Source organism: Tamandua tetradactyla, chromosome 1 (genome assembly GCF_023851605.1).
Source record: "Tamandua tetradactyla isolate mTamTet1 chromosome 1, mTamTet1.pri, whole genome shotgun sequence".
In the NCBI taxonomy this organism is placed as follows: Eukaryota; Metazoa; Chordata; class Mammalia; order Pilosa; family Myrmecophagidae; genus Tamandua; species Tamandua tetradactyla.
The window spans coordinates 25,191,928-25,214,356 of NC_135327.1; the positions used below are offsets into that span (position 1 = coordinate 25,191,928).

Consider the following 22,429-nt stretch of genomic DNA (forward strand, 5'->3'; position numbering starts at 1 on the left):
GCCAGCAGTCCATAGGGTACTCTGGACCCTGATGCAAGGGGAAGATAGTTACCAAGACATAGTCACTCTACCTGCCCCTTGGAGTTGAGAAAATTGAATATATGGCCTCAAGGGCATCCGCCCATAGCTGATACACCCCTGGCTTTATACAAGCACAGAATATGACAAACTGCCTCTGAAGAATGAGTTAGAAGCCAGGTAATGAAACATGTGTACCAAATGCCAGAGAGAAAGTGGACTGTACTGGCCTAATAGGGATCAGACTAAATGGGCTTTTCTTTCATAACACAGACCCAAGGCCTATCCCAGGTATATGGACAGTGAAGTCAGGGCCTTTTCCAAGGCAGCTTGTCCTTCTATATTTGTCCCCTTACACAAAAACCAAGGGGTTTTCAGGGAGGAAGTCCAAGGAGCTGAGGTGCACTAGGTGGACAAGGGGCTCTGAAGGGAAAAAAGGGGATCGTTAACATTTAGGAGAGTAAGACAGTGTCTGGGGCTATACAGTTCAGTGAAATCTTAGGCACAACTATTTGCCAGTCCCATCAAATAGGCTAGGAGGCAAACACTTCCTCAATCTCCCCTGCCCCAAGCTTCAGCTCTTTTAAATGAAAGACAGTGACTCCTCCAAGTCAACCTTTCCTCCCAGTGGACCCACATTTTTCTCCTCTGGGACCCCGCTTCATCAAGCCTAGTGTCTCCTTCTAGCCTTTAGGCTTTCTCCTCAGCAAATAAGTGGGGCAAATCTCCTTTCTTGAAATCCCTTCCCTCTAACTATCTTCCCTTATGTCTTCTTTTCGGAACCCTAAATACCCTAAAACATTGTCCATACTTGCTGGCTTCCAGTGCCTTCCTGGCCAATGCTCTTTCCTGTTTTCCTTCAGTCTGGACTTTTTTTCTTCCACATTTCTGGCCTTCTGCCCTTTTGAACTCTATACCTGACCAATGACTGACTACAGTTCATGCTCTTGGCCTTAACCAAGACTTGCAAACATGTATCTGAGGACCAGACAGCCCTTCTTATTCTGAACCTAAACAGCCAACTATTTCTTGGACCCTCCTTTCTTGCACATTCCCCAGTCCTGTTAAGACTGCCTCATTTCCATCCTCTCCCCTTCTTTGCTTCTATTTCAAGGACAGGTACCACCGATCTTCCCATTCTCCCAAGCTGGAGACCTATAATTCATTCTAGACACCTCCTTTTCTCTCATGCCCCACATCTAGGCTGCCATCAGATTCTTCTGACCCAACCCCCAAAGAAACTCCTTAATCTACCTGGTGTGGATACTGGGACTGGATTCAGCCAATCTCCACTGCACCTTGCTTCTGGGGTACAGTGCCTGGAAAGCAACAGGCCTCTGAAAGCTGGACCTGAGACTACTTGGTGCAGCAGTCCAACATACACACAAAAAAGTCCTCCCTCCAGTGACTGGCCTACTGTCCTGGGCAGCACCCAGCTCAGCTGTTCCCCAGGACAACAACTGCTCTGGTATGCTCTGTCACCTCCGCTCCCTGTGGACTGGCAATGGGATCAAACCGTGCTGGGGACACCGAGTTGTTTTCTTCATTCTGATTTCTGCTTGCTCGGCTGGCTCAGGAAGCCCAGACCCCAGGCATGTCTCCTGATAACAATGAGTATTTCATCATCACTGTAGGGAATTTAAAATTTATTCTGGATCTCCAGGTACCATAGATAATCTGACTAAAAAGTACTGCTTCCAGAGTTGCCAGGGGGTAGGACAAGTAAGGTTGAATGCATCCTGCAGGACTGGTGGCTCTTCTAACTATTGTCAAGGAGGTGTGGAAAATTCTAACATGTGTGTGTGGGGTATTAAGGGACACAGGTCCTGCTGGGCCATACCCTGTGCTCTTGAGACAGAAGTGCATAAACATCTTGCTAATCTAGAAGTTGGGAATACGTACCAAGTATACTGATAGTAGCTGGCAGGCCAGGGCAGCCTTAAGCCCAGCTCAGAAGTGTTGCTATGGAAATTTACTGCCATTAAAAGATAACTACTTGGAAGAAACCTGCCTATCCAATATGATGAAAGTAAAAGATGTCAAAGTTCTCCCTGGATCTTTTTTTTTTTTTTAAAGATTTCAGAATGGTCGGTAGGAGTGTGAAGAAAAGTCTGTTGCAACTAAATGGAATTTGAAAGGCATGTGGCAGGAAGTAAATATGCTGCTTACCTTGTGAACACTGGTCAAGACATTTAGGGAAGAGAAATCTAGGGGGAAAAAGAGAAATGTTTTAAAACCATCAATCCCAGAGTTGTCACTGATTATTTCCCCCAAAAACCTGAATATCACTGACATACAAGATGGGTGAGCTACAGCTATTCAAAAGGCTTTCAAAACTAAGAGCCAAAACTCCAAAAGCTAAAAACCTCTACAGCATCCTCAGCTCCCACATCAGTCCCAACATGGCTGACTCCTGGTGGAATGTTGAAGTGGGGATAGTTGGGCTGGGCCAGCTCTTCAGTCTAAGGGAGATGGAAAGAGAGAGCTAGTCTTTTTTGAAAGAGATACTGTTCTGATAGTAAAAGGGAAGTAAATTTTAAGGGAAACTGAGAAGAATTATATTCACTTAACTTAGCCTGGGGCCTTCAGTACCAAAGCTGCTGCACATCCCTTGATGTACATCCTAGAATCCCAATCCCTCCTTAATCCCATCCTTAACTCAAATGTTACATGAAAATGAGGAAACCAACTAAATCACAACTGAAGCAGGAGGGGAGGGCTCATTCAAAATGTGAGTCAGTTTGAGGGTCCAGAGAAAAGCATAATATTCTCTGTGGTCTAAAACATCAGAAAGCTCCTTCCAGGGAAGAAAGCTAACATTAATGAGAATAGCTCCCTTTTACTGAGTTCTGATATGGACTAGGCACTGTGCAAACACTTCACCTAATGTGATCTCGTTCTGTCCTCATGTTCACCCTGTACTTGGGTATTTAACAGATCACAGATGGATTTAAGATGGTAGAACACTTTGCCCAAGGTCTCAAATGCAGCTAGGAAGTGGTAGGGCTAAGCCAGGAACCCAGGTCTGTTTGGCACTATATAGCTCCTGTGTTTTTTTTCCCTGAAAGTAAGATGCTTGCTTAAGCTACTCTTCTGAACTGTTGGTTATCTAGTTGGCAGGTATTAATGCTGTTCAAAACACTGGGGGAATGCCTCTCCTGAATTTCCTTGGTTGTGGCAAGTCTTCATCCTTTTATTTGACTCCTGAAAACAGCCAGATGCACACCAAGTAGGGCCATTTGGCACACAAGTGAGCTGGATGAATACCACTTTGAGATATGGATCTACTTCTCTCATCCAACCCCTACATGACTTCTGAAGAATCCCAGGGAGGAGCCCCATTTGCTCTGAGCAAGGTCAAGAGCCCCAGAACAATGGAAGAGATGCCTACAGCAGTCTTTCAAGAACAGAAATCACTGAATACATGTTACATGTGTGCATATATAAGAATAGTGGCCTCGCTGTACTTACACTGAATGTCTTGACATGCAATGAATCCATTCTTAGAAAGTGTCTGTCCCTGTGAGGTGCCTGCGACTTTGGGGTACATGTCCTTAAGCACTTCTCAGGGAACCACTTGTCTTTTTAAAGCAGCCCATGAAACTGACACCAGAGGATCCTTAAACAAGGTTGAGCAAAGTTTCCCCTCCAGGTGTTGTGTCTAATCACAGGTTAGATGTTGATGCTTTAAAACTCTAATAGAGGATAGGGTTATTAAGTTGCTGACTTTAAGCAGCTGGAAATAAAATATTCAGAACACATAGACTTGAACATATAAATGATTCCCTAAAGCTAGAATGCATGTTGGTGTACCAAATTCTATGTATTCTTCAAATTTGTATCTTGGCTTTCTTTCATAATCCAACTAGGAGCTATCTTTGCGTCTTTTTAATGCTTTTAAAATTGTACTAATCTTTTATTATGGCACACCTTATATATCATGATTGACTGGGTACATGTTATTAGTGTGGCCTTTGGGAAAAAAATTTCTTTTCCACTTTTCTGAGCATCAGTTTTCTCATGGTAAAAATGATAATAATGTCTACCCTAAAGTACGATTTTGGGGATTAAATGGGGTAAATAACAAAATAATGTCTGACAAATAGCACAAAATAAATGTTAGCTCCTTTCTTTCCTTTTCTACAAACTATCTTCTCTTTTAAGCTGTAAAACTATTGAAGAATTCCTGGCACAAGAGTCTAAAAGATAGTAGGGGAGTTCTGCAGCACCAAACATTAAAATAATGGATATACTGCATACTGACCAGATTGTTTCCTGGATAACCAAAAATAGCTGAGATTATAATATATTTCTAAGCCTTACATGGTACTGTGCATTTTGTAATTATATTGTCCAACAAGTGTCTAATTTTATATAAAATAGTAGTTAATCAATAAATGATGATATTGATCAATTCTGCCTCAAAATGTGGACCCCACAATTCCTATGTGCATATCCACAAACACAAAGATACTCTAAGAGCAGAGACTTGGGCTGACCTGTACTTACTGCACTCTCAATGATCTGAATGGTCTTAGTGTACAGCAGACACTCAATAGATACTTAATGAATGAAATTTATTAGAATAGAGACATTGGGCAAATCTCACACGGACCTATCCTGAAATCAAATTGAGTCTACTTCCTAAATTAAAGAAGCCATATTCTTCCCTAACTCACATGAAGGAAAAATATGCCATACTATGCTCTACCCTCAACTTTTTTTTTTCCATAACATTATCTAGAAGCAATGATGTAAAAACATTCTTTCTGCTAAAATAGCCATTTTACAAAATAACCACTGAATTAAGAATTTTAAAAACTTGATTCATAAAGCAACTTTTCTTATTATTGGGCAAGGAAAAGAAATGAAGGGACTTGGATTAAAAAAGAAGTAAAATCATCTCTATTGGCAAATGACACATTCCTGCATATAAACAATCCTAAGAAATCCACGCACACAGAAAGAACTAATAAAATTAATAAATGAGTTCAACAGGTTGTAGGACACAAGATCAATAAACAAAAATCAATTTTATGTCTATACTCTAGCAATGAACAATCCACTAGACTAGCCCTAAAAGGGAATTCTAAAGGCTTAAAAGAAAGGATACTAGACAACTGGCTGAAACCACATGAAGAAATAAAGATCTCTGGGGTAAAGATAATGACAATGGCTAAATACAAAGATCAGTACTATTGTATTTTTGGCTTAAAACTTCACTTTTTATTTCCTATAGGATGTATGCATAAAATATAAAGATAAGACAATGATTTTGGACTCATAGTGTATAAATTATAAATAATCTGTAACAAGAACTACATAAGGTGGGGTGGATACAGAAACATAGTCTATGCATGCTATTGAAATAGTTAGAATCAAAGCAAACAAGATTGTTACAGATTTAGGGTGCTAAATTTAAGCCCCATGGTAACAGGAAAGAAAATATCAGAGAATATGCAAACTCAGAGATAGAAGGTAAAGCACAGGTTACCAGGGGTAGGGGCCAGAGGCAGTGGGGAGTTAATTCAAAATGAGTGTAAGGTTTCTGTTTGCGGTGAAGGAAAAGTGATAGCAATGGATGGTACTGAATATTGTGAATGTGATTAATTCCCCTGAATGATGTTCTTGGGAGGCGTTGTTTATCCACAATTGAAAAAAAGAAAAGAGAAACTAAACAGATAATGATAATGAAATGCAATACATGACACTGGATAGGTTCTAATATTGGAGGAGAAAAGGCTCAAAAGCACATTATTTGGGGGTGGGTGGGAGTGCATGGGTAGTTAAGTGGTAGAATTCTCATCTGCTATGACCTAAGTTTGATTTCTGGCCCATGCACTCAAAAAAAAATCAACAGATGGTGCTGCAATAATGGGATATTCACATGGAAAAGAATAACATGTACCTCCCACTGCACAGAAAACAAAAGAAAAAAAAGAAGGACATAAGAAAAAATTGGAATATAGAATAAAAGCTTTATATAATGTCAAATTTCTTGAACTTGATAACTGCACTTAACGTAATTATGTAAGTAAATATCCTTGTTTGCAGGAAATGTATATGGCAGTATTACATGTTCAAGGAGTATTATGGGTGCAACCTGCTCTTAAATGTTCAGAAAATAGATGGACGAAAGGAAGGAAGGAAGGCCAGATGAACAATACAGCAAAGGTGGCAAAATGCAAAAATCAGTGAATCTGGATATTGGTGGGGGTGGGATGGGGTGGATGGGGTTGGAGTTCTCTATATGGGGTTTGTGTTATTTTTGCAATTGACCTGAAAATAAACTTCAAAATAATTCATTTTATTTTATATAAAATAATTTCAAACTTAACGTCAGTTGCAAAATAATAAAATATGAAAAATAATAAAATAATTAAAAAAGGTAAATTAGAAATGTGAATAAAGAGTAACAGAAGTGATCATTAAATCTGATTTGTAATATTTCTTTGGGGAATCTATTCTAAAGAAATTATCTGAAATTTGAGAAATTTGTATGAATAAAATGTTCTCCATAGCATTATTTAAAATAGAGAAAAGTAAGAGATATTCTATGTGGCTGAGAGTAGGGAAATAGTTAAGGTAATAATGTCTGTACATGTCAGAGAATAATTATATAATTAATCAAAATGAAATTATCATCTTAACTCAGGAAACATATTCATTAACTTATATAATGCTTATATGTTAAGCTAAGAAAAAAGATGTAAAATTATATGTACACACAACAGTATAAAAATATGCACATAAAAAGACCAGAAGGGAATTCACAAGAATTCTAATAGTTTTATTAGTCAGTGAGATTGTAGATGATTTATTACCCAATTTTCTTTGTTGTTGTTATATTACTTCTAAAGTAAAAGAGAAAACATCTGTCAATAGTGAGAATGGGTACCATTAACTGAGATAAGATGGCTTAACACTATGAAAAAGTATCTGTGAGATACTCCAAAAGCTGTGGGACACAAGCCCCTCCCCTACAGCAAAGAGGAAGAAGCTGCCATGGGTATCCTTACTTTCTGGTAAAATCCATTTCAAGTCTGACTGCCCTAGATAGGCAAATTTTCAGTGCACAAAGAAAAGTGGTGAAAGGCTACCAGCCCAAAGGGGTGTTCCAAGGATCTAGCATTAATTAAATAATGATGATGCACTTATGACATATATGGATATGTTCCAAAAGACAAACATACTATAAAGATGTGTCTCTTGGTGAGCAGGGAAAAATCACTTTCTGAACACTTAAATCTTGTGAGCTAGGTGGTCCAAAGTAGTACCTGTGCTCCATATAGCAGCTGAGGGGCTCCACACAAACAGAGATGGCACCAATGGTGAAGGAGGACTTGACATTTGAGTCTGGATGGGTCTGCAGGGCCTGGACAACATCAATAACATCTGTATAGCTGAAAAAAAAGGGGAATGCTTAGCTTACAGACTGAGTCTGCAGAGAGGGAAGTGGGAGAACACTGAGCGGCTCATTGAGCAAGGATGGAAGGAAAACTAAAAGGAGAAGACTGTGATCGGGTTTCTTGGTGTCACCGATTTCATGATTTAAGGCCCCTGAGTATACAAAGTACTTCTACTACCCTAAGTTTCCTTAGTTCTCTTAACTGTGCTGGAGTGAGTGGAAGATCACCCTCTTTAGGGGTGGCAAGAAAGCCTGCAGGCAACCCTAAATGGGACTCAGTGTATTTAGGTGTGTTTTCTAAGAATCAAGTCGGGAGCACCTGTCTTGGTCTTTATTTTCTTTAACAACTCTTTGCTCTCCCACATACCCACAGAAAATGCAGGCATGAGACAAAGGGGATTATCAGGAATCTCTCCAGGTCAGAGAAACTTCCTCTAAACTCCAGACTTACAGAGCCAAATGGATACTGTTACTTAGAACCTAATATGAGTTCATGACACACCTTCCTCACTCCTGCTCCTCCCAAGGCCTCGTCCCTTTCAGCAGAGCAGACTCTACTCTTTTAGGTACTAGGCCAAAACTTTGTCTGGAGTTGTCTTTGACTCCATTTTTTCCCCTCTCATGCCATACAGTCTAGTTCATTAATACATACTGTTAGTCTTACCTTCAAAAATGTCACTAGAATAAGATCACTGCTCACAATCTCACCATAACTTGGTCCAAACTGCTACCATCTCTTGCCTACATCACCCCAATAGCCTCCTCATAGGCCTCCCCGCTTCTGTTTGCTTGCCTCCTTCCAGTCTTTTCAACATAGAAACCAGAGGTTTCCTGCTAAAACCCAGTCAGATCATAACACCCCTCTGCTCAAAACCCTCTAGTGGCTTCCATCTCCCTCAGTGTGAAAGCCAAAGCCCTTACAATGGTCCTCACAGCCCCCCTTGATTTGATCCCCACACTGCAGGGAAGGGTCTCATCTATAATCTGTTCCCTTATCCTGGCCCAGCCACTCAAAGAACAGTCCAGCTGAACCCTGAACATGCTCTCACCTTTACACTCACTGTCCTCCCTGCCTCTTCTCCTTAGATATCCACATGGCTCGCTCCCTCACCCTCTTCAGGTCTCTGCTCCAATGGCCTCTTAGGAGACAGGCATTCTCTGACTTCATACACTCCATATATAAACAGCATGTGAAACGGAAGCCCTTCCTCTGGCACTCTCCCATCCTTTCACTATCAGCCTATCCATCATGGGCTTAATTTTTCCCAAAGCACTGATCATCAGTTATATATGCTGTATCTTCTCACTTATTTGTCTATTGTCTGTCTTCCCCAGTAAGCTGGTAAGCTGATTGTTGAGTGCTGGAATGTTTGGTGCCTAAAGCAGGGCAAGTGAACACATTCAACCCCAGGTAGACCCCTAGCCACTCCGAGTGGGGTGTGGCACTTTTCTTCTTAAAGAGAACATTTCCCTGATTGATACAGCCTAACACTAAAACTACTTGAGTTCCTACAACTCTCTATAAAAAGGCATTTGGGGGCAGGTAAAGGCAGCTCAGGAGGCAGGGTTCTTGCCTGCCATGCCGGAGACCTGGGTTCGATTCCTGGTGCCTGCTCAGGCATTAAAAAAAAAAATAGGCATTTGGTTCTCCTGCAGACTACAATACCTACCCTCTGCCACTGCTGTCCCATTCCAAGTTCTGACCTCAATTCCCACCAACCAAGCAGTGCTTCTGTAGAGCACAGGAGGTGCTAGGTTGTAGGGCTCCCTGTGGTGCTGGGCAGCCAGAGGGCCTTCAGAGGAAGCCCTCTACTCCCTGGTTTCTCTATTAGGTTTGCCCCTGCCCAGGCACATGTGGATGACACATGGGGCTCATCAACTAGTTCTGCAATGTCTGGGCCTGGATGCCAAAGGAGCCCCACATGCTGCATGCACTGTTGTCACTTACAGCAGCACTCTTGGTGTTTTAGTTTGCCAATGCTACCAGAATGCAATACACCAGAAATAAACTGGCTTTTATAAAGGGGATTTATTTAGTTACAAATTTATAGCTCCTTGGATGAAAGGCACTACTTTCCTCTGGCTTTCTATGTCACATGGGAAGGCACATGGAAATATCTGCTGGCCTTCCCACACAGCTTTTGGTTCAAATGGCTTCCCTGTGGTAGTTCCTTTCCGTATCTACAAATGTCTGCATCTGAGCTGCTGAGCTCTCTCCTGACCTCTCTTTTAAGCCTCCAGCTAATTAAATTAAACATCACTAATTGCAGAAGGCCCTCTAGTTACTGATCCATAGATGTAACCAGTCATACATGAATTTCACATGCTGATGATTTAAGTCCACAGCAACAAAACAACTAGGTACCATCACCTGGTCAAGTTGGCACCTGAACCTAACCACCACACTTGGTAAGCTGGACAGACACTTACAATGCCCTAAATTTCTTTTTGGTAGACTTTTTAGGGAACTAAAATGGTTAACTGTTCTAGTCTTATACCTCAGTATTAGTTTTTCCCAAAAAAGAACTGTCTGGGACCTTTTATTTTACAAGTTTGGTATGAAAGATACAGAATCTAATTTCTTAGGGTAGAAAAGGAATACAGAAAAATTTACAAGCCAGTCTGGAAGATTTTTAAATAATAGGATTTTCCTTAGAGAGGAGGATTGGGGAATTCTCAAGTTTTCAGAGCATTCCATTAATCTTCATCGATTTTATTTTTAAAAAATTTTTTAACATGGGTAGGCACCGGGAATCGAACCCAGGTCTCCAGCATGGCAGGCGAGAACTCTGCCACTGAGACAGCGTGGCCCGCCCATCTTCATCGATTTTAATAAAAAAGGTTAGAGTGAAAAACAGGCCTCAGTCTCCTTGATAAGGCCCATGAATCTGGGCACCATAGTAAGGAGCCACATGGGACGTAAGAGAGGCCCTTGGCCCTTAGCTCTACTCATTAGACTGAGCCCCTGATATGTCTCCTCCCTTCCCAGCCCTCGCTGTATGATCACACTGGGCCAGGCAGCCTTCACCAGAGAAGGAAGAACTGCACACCAGCTGCCACGGCTGGTGCCTGGCCACTTGGGCTAAACTGCCCTGAGTGTATGCAGAAGGCAGAAGACTGGCTCTTCATGTTCGCCTCTTCCTTGGTAGTATTCTTTATGAAAAATAAAAACAAAACAAAACAACCCCCAAACCCAAAAGGACTTTAACTTTCTTTCCCCTGAAACCATAGATATTCCTTCAAGTCTTCTTTTGTTTTATGTTTAAAATTTAAGCCTACAATTTGTCTGGGCTTATGTTTTACATTAATTCAATTTTTGTTCTGAGAGATACATTTTTTTTAATGTAGACTATTTTAAATTATTTTGTAACACCCAGGGTATAAACAAATATAGTCCTTCAAATTTAGATTTCCCCAGTTTCACTTACACTCACTCATTTGTGTGTATGTGTGTTAAAAATTTTATCACCTATGTAAGTTTCTGTATTCACCACAAAGTCAAAATACTTAATAGCTCCAATACCATAAGGTTCCCTCATGTTGTTGCCTATTTATAACCACATCCACCTCCTCCCTCCCCTGATATTCACCTCAATCCCCTCATCCTTATCCCTAATCCTTGGCAACCACTAATACATCCTCTCTATTTGTGAAATTTTGTCATTTCAGAATACATTAATTCAATTTTTTTAACAGCTAGCTACACTTGATGTCAGAGTTTAACAGCCATGGTCCACACTGATGCAGTAAGTCAAAATGGACCAAACCACCTTAGGGGCAAAAGAAAACCCTGCCCTACACCATAGGTTTCACTCAAAGAATCCTACAGATGAAGATAAAATCCATAATCAGGCAATGAAATCCTCAATTTGAGAAGTCTCTGGGGTCTCCCTTCACCAGCAACTTTAATAGTGGGCTTGAAGGTCAAGCCCCAAGGAGACAGACATGCTACAAAAGGGGCTGACACATGTTCCCTGCTGAATCCTAAAAAAATGGGTCCAGCCTGTGAGAACAATATTTTAGTAAGAACCTACAGCATTAGCTGATATTCGCCTTGAGTCCTTCAGGAAATCTATTTGTGGCCTCTAGAGCCCTAAGGTTGAGAATGGGTAAGACTGGGTCTGAAAGTCCGAGAGTGGGCTGGTCATACCCCCTTCCATCCTGAAGGAGCTAAGCCAGTTGACACTTCTGCAGGTTTGTAAAGGCAGAGACAAGGAGTCAGTAATGCTCTCTGAAGTGATGGAAGATGGAAATTGTCTCAGCTGCACACTGCCAAGCTGCCAAATTTGTCTCCAGGTCCACAATCCCAATGACTCTCAACTCTGGTAGGGACAGGAGGTATGGCAGCTGGGCAAACCCGTTCCTCTGACCATCAGAAGCACTGGAAACCCAGAAGAAACCAGGTAGTTTCAGGTCCAAAATCCTCTCAGGTAGCCTCCATACCTTAGCTCACAAGAGGACAAAAAGGCTAACAGAAAAGAAGCCTGAGGCGGGGTGTAAGAACAAATCCTGTGGATGAATGATGACCTGGTAGGGTGAACGGTCCCACCTGTCGCATTCCTTAGGAACCACTGGCCCAGCCTGCCTTCATTTTTCACCATTACACCAAGAAGATCAAAGACTAGCCAAATGAAAACATTAATTATCAAAAACACAGGTAATAAAGCTTCTTTATTACCAACCATAATGACACTAGTGACAAGCACAGCCCATGTTTTCCCTACCCCTACATATTCCCCTCTGGGCCCAAGCCTCCTGGGAGGCTTTAGAAGAGGCTAAGGGAAGTTCCTGCAGCCAAGGTCTCCTGGAGCAGTGGTGCCCATTCCATCAAATCTGTATTCCCAGGTTTAATATTCACAATAATCCTGCTTGCACAGGGACTCCACAAGCTAGCAGCCTACATTCACTGCTCTGCATACAATCCTGACACAGCTCCACTATATAAGCACTTCACTGAGAGTCCTAGGACACCCGGGGATGAAGGGGTTGGAAAGTACAATCCATAAGAGGGAGGACTGCAACAGATGAAGCTCCTTTATCTAGAAGGCAAAAGAAGAGGTCTAGGGACAATTATTCTTACCAGAGTTATCAAAGAATCCAGTCCAGAAAATCCCCTCCCTCATCTCTACCCTGTGGGAATATTATGATGTTGAGCCAAACTTAAAATGTATGTGCAAGCTACACCAGCCACCTTAGCTCCTTTAAGGCCTCTCTGAGTAGTACAGACACTGCTTATGCTCCTGTGTAATATGTTCTGTGCCTCAGGTTTGCTACATATGAAGTAACAGTAAAGGCAAGGCCACCACCTCCACCCACTGTCCCCAGAAGACTTCCAAGGCTCACCCTTGCAACACCACCAGCAGTCTGGTCTTCTTGCGGGTATATGCTGACTGGCGGGCAGAGCGGTTCTGTTGGGCTTCTAGGGCACTGGAAAGGTATCTCTGGAAGTGGGCAGCATGAAAACATTCAGAACTGTCCATGAGTTGGCGATACACCATCCACCTGGAAATAGCAAATGCAATCTCAGGCGGGAGGCCACCTAATGGTCTGGCCCCAAGTTCCCATTGGTAGATTCAAATGTGACCAGTACTCCCAAAGACATTCTTCACAGTAAATCCATATAGGAGAAAGCAATTCTAATATGAAAGTAAAAGGCAGAGGACATTGGCTGGACTGGGAACCAGGTATGCTGAGACCATATCAACTGGACTTCTCACAGGAAATGCCTTGCCAAAGGGAAAGAGGTGAGGTAAGCACATGATCCACAAACTTCAAAATTGAGAATGACCCCTTTTGATCAGGTTCCTAAAGGACAATTCAATAAAATGGCTTCAGTCCAGTGCTTAGAAAGACTTGATAAGAATAAGAAATAAGTAGGGTGAAGAATTCAGACATGTTTATAGAATAAAAGCACTGGAATGAGGAATTGGTTAGCCATTTAGTGCTTACTAAAGGTTCAATATCTCCCAAGCATTTCTCCAAACCTCGCCCCCCACCTTCCTAAACTTCAAGCCCTATAGGCAAGTTCATTCTTCTCAATTCCTCTATGATCTCCTGCAGTATGCCTTACTTTGGGGTAGAATTACTAGATATTAAATGCCTGGTCAGGTTAACAAGGGATTTTTAGTAATTTGCCAGCCAGGAAGAAGTGATAAAGGAACGATTTTCTCAATTTCACATGAGCCAACATGTTTCAGCTGCACCTAAACTCACACAGTCCCCTTGTGTCATGGAAGGATCACCACCTATACCAGCTCCCAAGTTCTCAGAATCATCACGGTCCTGAATTTCCCTGATGACCAGCACAGTCTCAGGCCTCTGTACTCGCTGGTGTTGCTGAGAAAATGCTTTTCCTCCAAAGATCTGTATAGCTTGTTCCCTTATTTCCTCAGGTCATGGCTGAAATGCCACCTTCTCACTGAGGTCTTCCCTGACCACCCAATTTAAAACTATAATTTCACCTCCACCCCAGTACTCCTGATATCCAATGCTGCTTTGTTTTCTTCATAGCACTTTTCACTCGCTAATATACAGTTTTGCTTATCTGGTTAATTGATTGTCTCCTCAACCTAGAATGTAAAGTCCATGAGGGCAGAGATTTTCTTGTCTGTTTTATTCGTTGCAGTGTCCTCTACCCTTAGAACAGTAACTGGTACATATGGATGGATGAATGACTACTGTGATACCACACCAAAAGTCAGTCTGTGCTAAAGGCATAGAATCCTTTTACCCAAAGCAAAGGCAGCAACCATACTAACCTGCCATATTCCTTATGCAGAGCGACCAGAAAAGCACACAGCTCGCTAGCACGACAGCCTGGGAGGCCTGTTATGATGCTGACAATTACCTATAAGAAAGAAAAGTCAACTGAGAGATAGTATCGTGTAAGGGGTTAAGAGAACTGACTCTGGAGCCAGGCTCTGTGGGTTTGAATCTTAAGACCACCACTTACTAGCTACGTAATCTTGGGCTAATGACCCACCTACAAGATAGGGTGGGTGTAGGGTTAATATATGTTAATATATGTAAAGTGCTTAGAACAGTGCCTGGCACATAGCAAACACTATATAAAACGTAGTATTACTATTATAATTTTTATGGAGCTGGCTTTCAGCAAGTTGTGAATAGATCAGTTAAGGTTTAATCAATTAGGTTTATGGGAGCTCTGTATTTTATGCATGGTTTTTCTATAAACCTACAATCTGTAATTAAAAAAAGATACATTACCTTAGGGGGCCCAATTGTTGGACAACACAAGTATCTTTTGTAACACACATTCAAAGATAATATGACTTACTTTTTTTTAAAATTTATTTAATTAAAAAAATAAACAAAGTAAAACAACATATATAATCAGTAATTCACAATATCATCACTTAGTTGCATATTCATCATTTCTTAGAACATTTGCATTAATTCAGAAAAAGAAATAAAAAGACAATAGAAAAAGAAATAAAATGAACACAGGAAAGAAAAAAAAAAGATTATGCCTACCATACCCCTTAACCCTTGCTTTCATTGATCACTAGCAATTAAACTAAATTTATTTTAGCATTTGTTCCCCCTATTATTTATTTTTATTCCATATGTTCTACTCCTTTGTTGACAAGGTAGATAAAAGAAGCATCAGACACAAGGTTTTCACAATCACACAGTCACATTGTGACAGCTGTATCATTATTCAATCATCCTCAAGAAACATGGCTACTGGAACACAGCTCTATTTTCAGGCAGTTCCCTCCAGCCTCTCCATTACATCTTGAATAACAACATGATATCTACTTGATGCATAAGAATAATCTCCAGGATAACCTCTGGACTCTGTTTGGAATCTCTCAGCCATTGACACTTTGTCTCATTTCCCTCTTCCCCCTTTTGGTCGAGAAGGTTTTCTCAATCCCTTGATGCTAGGTATCAGCTCATTCTAGGGTTTTTCTCAATCCCTTGATGCTGTTCTCCATTCATTCCAAGATCTCTGTCCCACATTGCCAGGAAGGTCCACACCCATGGGAGTCATGTCCCACGCAGAGAGGGGGAGGGTGGGGAGACTACTCGTTGTGTTGGCTGGAGAGAGGGGCCACATCTGAGCAACAAAAGAGGCTCTCTTGGGGGTGACTCTTAGGCCTAAATTTTAAGTAGACTTGACCTATCCTTTGTGGGATTATGTTTCATATGAACAAACCCCAAGACTGGGGGCTCTGCCTATAGCTTTGGTTGTCCACACTGCTTGTGAGAATATCAAGAATTCAACTTGGGGAAGTTGAGTTTCTCCCCGTTCTCACCACTCTCCGAAGGGGGCTTTGTAGATACTTTTCCACTCAATGATTGAGTCACTCTGGGATTCATCAGGGCATCACTCTGGACAAACGAGCAAAATCTCATGTCCTACCTGAGATTCCAAGTATTTATGGCGTTCAAACTATCTACATAAGTTATATCAGGAAATGCACTAGTCAAAATATAAATTCTGTAACAAATAAACATTTTTTGCTTTAGTCTCACAAAGAAGGTGACATTTTAAAATATTAATTACCATCTATTTTCAGTACCCTGCAATAATGACATTCCTTTGTTCTTCCTCATGCAAAAACACTTTTAAAATTGTACCTTGTACATTTCACTATTATTATACACTCTAGGTATTCCTAGATTATACCATCTCAATCTTTAACATCTATCTTTCTTTCTGATTTCATTTATGTCCCCAGCCCTCCTCCCTTTATCATTCTCACATTCAGCTTCATTCAGTGTTTTAATATAATTATATTACAGTTAGATAGTATTGTGCTGTCCATTTCTGAGTTTTTTGTATCCAGTCCTGTTGCACAGTCTGTATCCCTTCAGCTCCAATTACCCAATAACTTACCCTATTTCTATCTCCTGATGGTCTCTGTTACGAAGAAAATATTCCAAGTTTATTCACTAATATGAGTTCATATCAATGAGACCATACAGTATTTGTCCTTTAGTTTTTGGCTAGTCTCACTCAGCGTAATGTTCTCAAGATTCATCCATGTTATTACATGCTTCATAAGTTTATTCTGTCTTAGAGCTGCATAATATTCCATCGTATGTATATACCATAGTTTGTTTAGCCACTCGGCTGTTGATGGACATTTTGGCTGTTCCCATCTCCTTGCAATTGTAAATAATGCTGCTATAAACATTGGTGTGCAAATGTCCGTTTGTGTCTTTGCCCTTATGACCTCTGAGTAGATACCTAGCAATGGCATTGCTGGGTCATACGGCAATTCTATATTCAGCTTTTCGAGGAACCGCCAAACTGCCTTCCACAGTGGTTGCACCATTTGACATTCCCACCAACAGTGGATAAGTGTGCCTCCTTCTCCGCATCCTCTCCAGCACTTGTCATTTTCTGTTTTGTTGATAATGGCCATTCTGGTGGGTGTGAGATGATATCTCATTGCGGTTTTGATTTGCATTTCTCTAATGGCCAGGGACATTGAGCATCTCTTCATGTGCCTTTTGGCCATTTGTATTTCCTCTTCTGAGAGGTGTCTGTTCAAGTCTTTTTCCCATTTTGTAATTGGGTTGGCTGTCTTTTTGTTGTTGAGTTGAACAATCTCTTTATAAATTCTGGATACTAGCCCTTTCTCTGATATGTCGTTTCCAAATATTGTCTCCCATTGTGTAGGCTGTCTTTCTACTTTCTTGATGAAGTTCTTTGATGCACAAACGTGTTTAATTTTGAGGAGCTCCCATTTATTTATTTCTTTCTTCAGTGCTCTTGCTTTAGGTGTAAGGTCTATAAAACCACCTCCAATTATAAGATTTATAAGATATTTCCCTACATTTTCCTCTAAGTGTTTTATGGTCTTAGACCTGATGTTTAGATCTTTGATCCATTTTGAGTTAACTTTTGTATAGGGTGTGAGATACGGGTCCTCTTTCATTCTTTTGCATATGGATATCCAGTTCTTTAGGCACCATTTATTGAAAAGACTGTTCTGTCCCAGGTGAGTTGGCTTGACTGCCTTATCAAAGATCAAATGTCCATAGATGAGAGGGTCTATGTCTGAACACTCTATTTGATTCCATTAGTCAATATATCTATCTTTATGCCAGTACCATGCTGTTTTGACCACTGTGGCTTCAAAATATGCCTTAAAGTCAGGCAGCATGAGACCTCCAGCTTCATTTTTTTCCTCAAGATACTTTTAGCAATTCGGGGCACCCTGCCCTTCCAGATAAATTTGCTTATTGGTTTTTCTATTTCTGAAAAGTAAGTTGTTGGGATTTTGATTGGTATTGCATTGAATCTGTAAATCAATTTAGGTAGAACTGACATCTTAACTATATTTAGTCTTCCAATCCATGAACACGGGATGCCCTTCCATCTATTTAGGTCTTCTATGATTTCTTTTAACAATTTTTTGTAGTTTTCTTTGTATAGGTCTTTTGTCTCTTTAGTTAAATTTATTCCTAAGTATTTTATTCTTTTAGCTGCAATTGTAAATGGAATTCGTTTCTTGATTTCCCCCTCAGATTGTTCATTACTAGTGTATAGAAACACTACAGATTTTTGAATGTTGGTCTTGTAACCTGCCACTTTGCTGTACTCGTTTATTAGCTCTAGTAGTTTTGCTTTGGATTTTTCAGGGTTTTCGACGTATAGTATCATATCATCTGCAAACAGTGATAGTTTTACTTCTTCCTTTTCAATTTTGATGCCTTGTATTTCTTTTTCTTGTCTAATTGCTCTGGCTAGAACTTCCAACACAATGTTGAATAATAGTGGTGATAGTGGACATCCTTGTCTTGTTCCTGATCTTAGGGGGAAAGTTTTCAGTTTTTCCCCATTGAGGACAATATTAGCTGTGGGTTTTTCACATATTCTCTTTATCATTTTAAGAAAGTTCCCTTCTATTCCTATTCTTTGACGTGTTTTCAACAGGAAAGGATGTTGAATCTTGTCAAATGCCTTCTCTGCATCAATTGAGATGATCATGTGATTTTTCTGCTTTGATTTGTTGATATGGTGTATTACATTAATTGATTTTCTTATGTTGAACCATTCTTGCATACCTGGATGAATCCTACTTGGTCAGGATGTATAATTCTTTTAATGTGTTGCTGGATTCGATTTGCTAGAATTTTGTTGAGGGGTTTTGCATCTATATTCACTAGAGAGATTGGTCTGTAGTTTTCTTTTAATGTAATATCTTTGCCTGGTTTTGGTATGAAGGTGATGTTGGCTTCATAGAATGAGTTAGATAGCTTTCCCTCCACTTCAATTTTTTTGAAGAGTTTGAGCAGGATTGGTACTAATTCTTTCTGGAATGTTTGGTAGAATTCACATGTGAAGCCGTCTGGTCCTGGACTTTTCTTTTTGGGAAGCTTTTGAATGACTGATTCAATTTCTTTACTTGTGATTGGTTTGTTTAGGTCATCTATTTCATCTTGAGTCAAAATTGGTTGTTCATGCCTTTCTAGGAAGTTGTCCATTTCATCTACATAGTTGTATTTATTGGCATAAAGTTGTTCATAGTATTCTGTTATTACCTCCTTTATTTCTGTGGGGTCAATGGTTATGTCTCCTCTTCCATTTCTGATCTTATTTATTTGCGTCCTCTCTCTTCTTCTTTTTGTCAATCTTGCTAAGGGTCCATCAATCTTATTGATTTTCTCATAGAACTAACTTCTGGTTTTACTGATTTTCTCAATTGTTTTCATGTTCTCAACTTCATTTATTTCTGCTCTAATCTTTGTTATTTCCTTCCTTTTGCTTGCTTTGGGGTTAGTTTGTTGTTCTTTCTCCAGTTCTTCCAAGTGAACAGTTAATTCCTGTATTTTGCCCTTTCTTCTTTTTTGATATAGGCATTTAGGGCAATAAATCTCCCTCTTAGCACTGCCTTTGCTGCATCCCATAAGTTTTGATATGTTGTGTTTTCATTTTCATTTGCCTCGAGATATTTACTGATTTCTCTTGTAATTTCTTCCTTGACCCACTCATTGTTTAAGAGTGTGTTGTTGAGCCTCCACATATTTGTGAATTTTCTGGCATTTTGCCTATTATTAATTTCCAACTTCATTCTCTTATGATCTGAGAAGGTGTTTTGTATGATTTCAATCGTTTTAAATTTGTTGAGACTTGCTTTGTGACCTAGCATATGGTCTATCTTTGAGAATGATCCATGAGCACTTGAGAAAAAGGTGTATCCTGCTGTTGTGGGGTGTAATGTCCTATAAATGTCTGTGAAGTTTAGCTCATTTATTGTAATATTCAAATTCTCTGTTTCTTTATTGATCCTCTGTCTAGATGTTCTGTCCATTGATGAGAGTGGGGAATTGAAGTCTCCAACTATTATGGTAGATGTGTCTATTTCCCTTTTCAGTGTTTGCCTCATGTGTTTTGGGGCATTCTGGTTTGGTGCATAAATATTTATGATTGTTATGTCTTCATGTTGAACTGTTCCTTTTATTAGTACATAGTATCCTTCTTTGTCTCTTTTAACTGTTTTACATTTGAAGTCTAATTTGTTGGATATTAGTATAGCTACTCCTGCTCTTTTCTGGTTGTTATTTGCATGAAATATCTTTTCCCAACCTTTCACTTTCAACCTATGTTTACCTTGGGTCTAAGATGTGTTTCCTGTAGACAGCATATAGAAGGATCCTGTTTTTTAATCCATTCTGCCAGTCTATGTCTTTTGATTGGGGAGTTCAATCCATTAACATTTAGTGTTATTACTGTTTGGGTAGTACTTTCCTCTACCATTTCGCCTTTTGTATTATATATGTCATATCTAATTTTCCTTCTTTCTACACTATTCTCCACACCTCTCTCTTCTGTTTTTTCGTATCTGACTCTAGTGCTCCCTTTAGTATTTCTTGCAGAGCTGGTCTCTTGGTCACAAATTCTCTCAGTGATTTTTTTGTCTGAAAATGTTTTAATTTCTCCCTCATTTTGAAGGACAATTTTGCTGGATATAGAATTCTTGGTTGGCAGTTTTTCTCTTTTAGTAATTTAAAATCCCACTGTCTTCTTGCCTCCATGCTTTCTGCTGAGAAATCTACACATAGTCGTATTGGGTTTCCCTTGTAAGAGATGGATTGCTTTTCTCTTGCTGCTTTCAAGATTCTCTCTTTCTCTTTGACCTCTGACATTCTGACTAGTAAGTATCTTGGAGAACGCCTATTTGGGTCTATTTTCTTTGGGGTGCGCTGCACTTCTTGCATCTGTAATTTTAGGTCTTTCATAAGAGTTGGGAAATTTTCAGTGATAATTTCTTCTATTAGTTTTTCTCCTCCTTTTCCCTTCTCTTCTCCTTCCAGGACCCCCACAATACGTATATTTGTGCGCTTCATATTATCATTCAGTTCCCTGAGTCTCTGCTCATATTTTTCCATTTTTTTCCCTATAGTTTCTGTATCTTGTCGGATTTCAGATGTTCCATCCTCCAGTTCACTAATCCTATGTTCTGTCTCTCGAAATCTACCATTGTAGATTCCCATTATTTTTTTTTCATCTCTTCTACTGTACCTTTCATCCCCATAAGTTCTGTGATTTGTTTTTTCAGACTTTCCATTTCTTCTTTTTGTTCATTCCTTGCCTTCTTCATATCCTCCCTCAATTCACTGATTTGGTTTTTGATGAGGTTTTCCATGTCTGTTCGTACATTCTGAATTAGTTGTTTCAGCTCTTTTATCTCATTTGAACGATTGGTTTGTTCCTTTGACTGGGCCATATCTTCAATATTCCTGGCCTCCTATCAGGAGGAAGGAGTCATCTGCGTCAGTTGTCCCTGAGGGTGAGACCCAGCAGGTTAAGACACTTTCCTGTGAAGTCTCTGGGCTCTGTTTTTCTTTTCCTGCCCAGTATGTGGCGCGTCTGCCTGCGGGTCGCACCAGTAAAAGATGCTGCGGAACTTTTAACTTTGGAAGACTCTCCCTGCTGGGGGCGTGGTGGAGACGGAGGAGAGGTTGTAAGCTGGTTTTAATGGCTTCAAATTGCCAAGCCCTGGGGTCTGAGTTCCTTGAGAGAGAGATTCCACCTGAGTCGGTCTTCACCCCTCCCCTGGGGAAGGCACAGGTGGGAGATGGCCCTGAAAGCAGCCCGTTTCTGCCTATGCCTGGGGCAGTTGCAGCCCGAGAAGTCCCACCGCTGAATCCAGAGGCTGCCAATTCTCCGTAGAAACACAGCCAATAAAACCTCTGTTTCCTCCCCTTTCCTCTTTTTCTGTGAGCCCAATGAGCGACCTCCGCTTGACCAGGTTTACAGTCTCTTTTCTTTCCCTCTGGGAAGCCGACTGTGGGGGAAGGGGCACCGGGCGCCCACCACCGCGGCTTGGGGAACTCACGGTTTTGGGGAGGCTTGCAGCCGGTCCAGCTGGTCCAGACTGGGGTGTGCTGTGTGTCCGGTCACTGACGTGGCTCCGGAGCTGTTCTGTGGTGTTTCTGGTTATTTAGTAGTTGTTCTGGAGGACAAACTAAATTGCGCACATTGCTAAGCCGCCATCTTGGCCCTTTTCTCCTGACTTACTTTTGACAGTAACATTTAGGATGATACTGGGCAAAAAGGAAGTCTCAGATGAAGACACCATGGGCTACATATTTATGGTGAATTCAGCAAAGGAGATAAGCAACACTGGAGATTGTTTCTGTCTGGCCACCTGTGCCCTTCAAGCCAAGGCTAAGTCATTGTAAACTGGGTATGGGAAGCACTTCTGATTCTTGATGGGGAGAAGAGGATCAAGGTTGGACTGTTCTAGCCTTATTACATGACCACATGAAAACAGGCTCTTTCCCTGTAAGTATTTCAAAACAACTTGAAGAAATTCATGAAAAAGAAGGGGTCACACCAGGGAGGACACAAACCATGCAATCACCTAAGGATGTCTATGTAACATAGCATGGCAAGGAGCTCTAAGCACGTGTTTTATTTCACAATACCCAAGATTCACTGGGACAGGTTCAGTCACAGATTAGTTAGGCTAAAGTTGAGCCTGGTGGCACTAATCACCTGAGGTGGTCACATAAGCA

General features: G+C 40.6%; 1 protein-coding gene across 1 annotated transcript in view; it reads right to left on the bottom strand.

The window, feature by feature from the left end:
• DNAAF9 (dynein axonemal assembly factor 9) overlaps positions 1–22,429 on the bottom strand; it is a 189,849-nt gene that overhangs the window by 22,939 nt on the left and 144,481 nt on the right. Inside the window, exons 29-31 of the mRNA XM_077156837.1 lie at positions 12,770–12,928; positions 7,296–7,421; positions 2,188–2,225 (exon numbers count right to left, since the gene is read on the bottom strand). Coding sequence (XP_077012952.1) covers positions 2,188–2,225; positions 7,296–7,421; positions 12,770–12,928 — 323 coding nt within the window. The remainder of the gene's footprint in view (positions 1–2,187; positions 2,226–7,295; positions 7,422–12,769; positions 12,929–22,429) is intronic.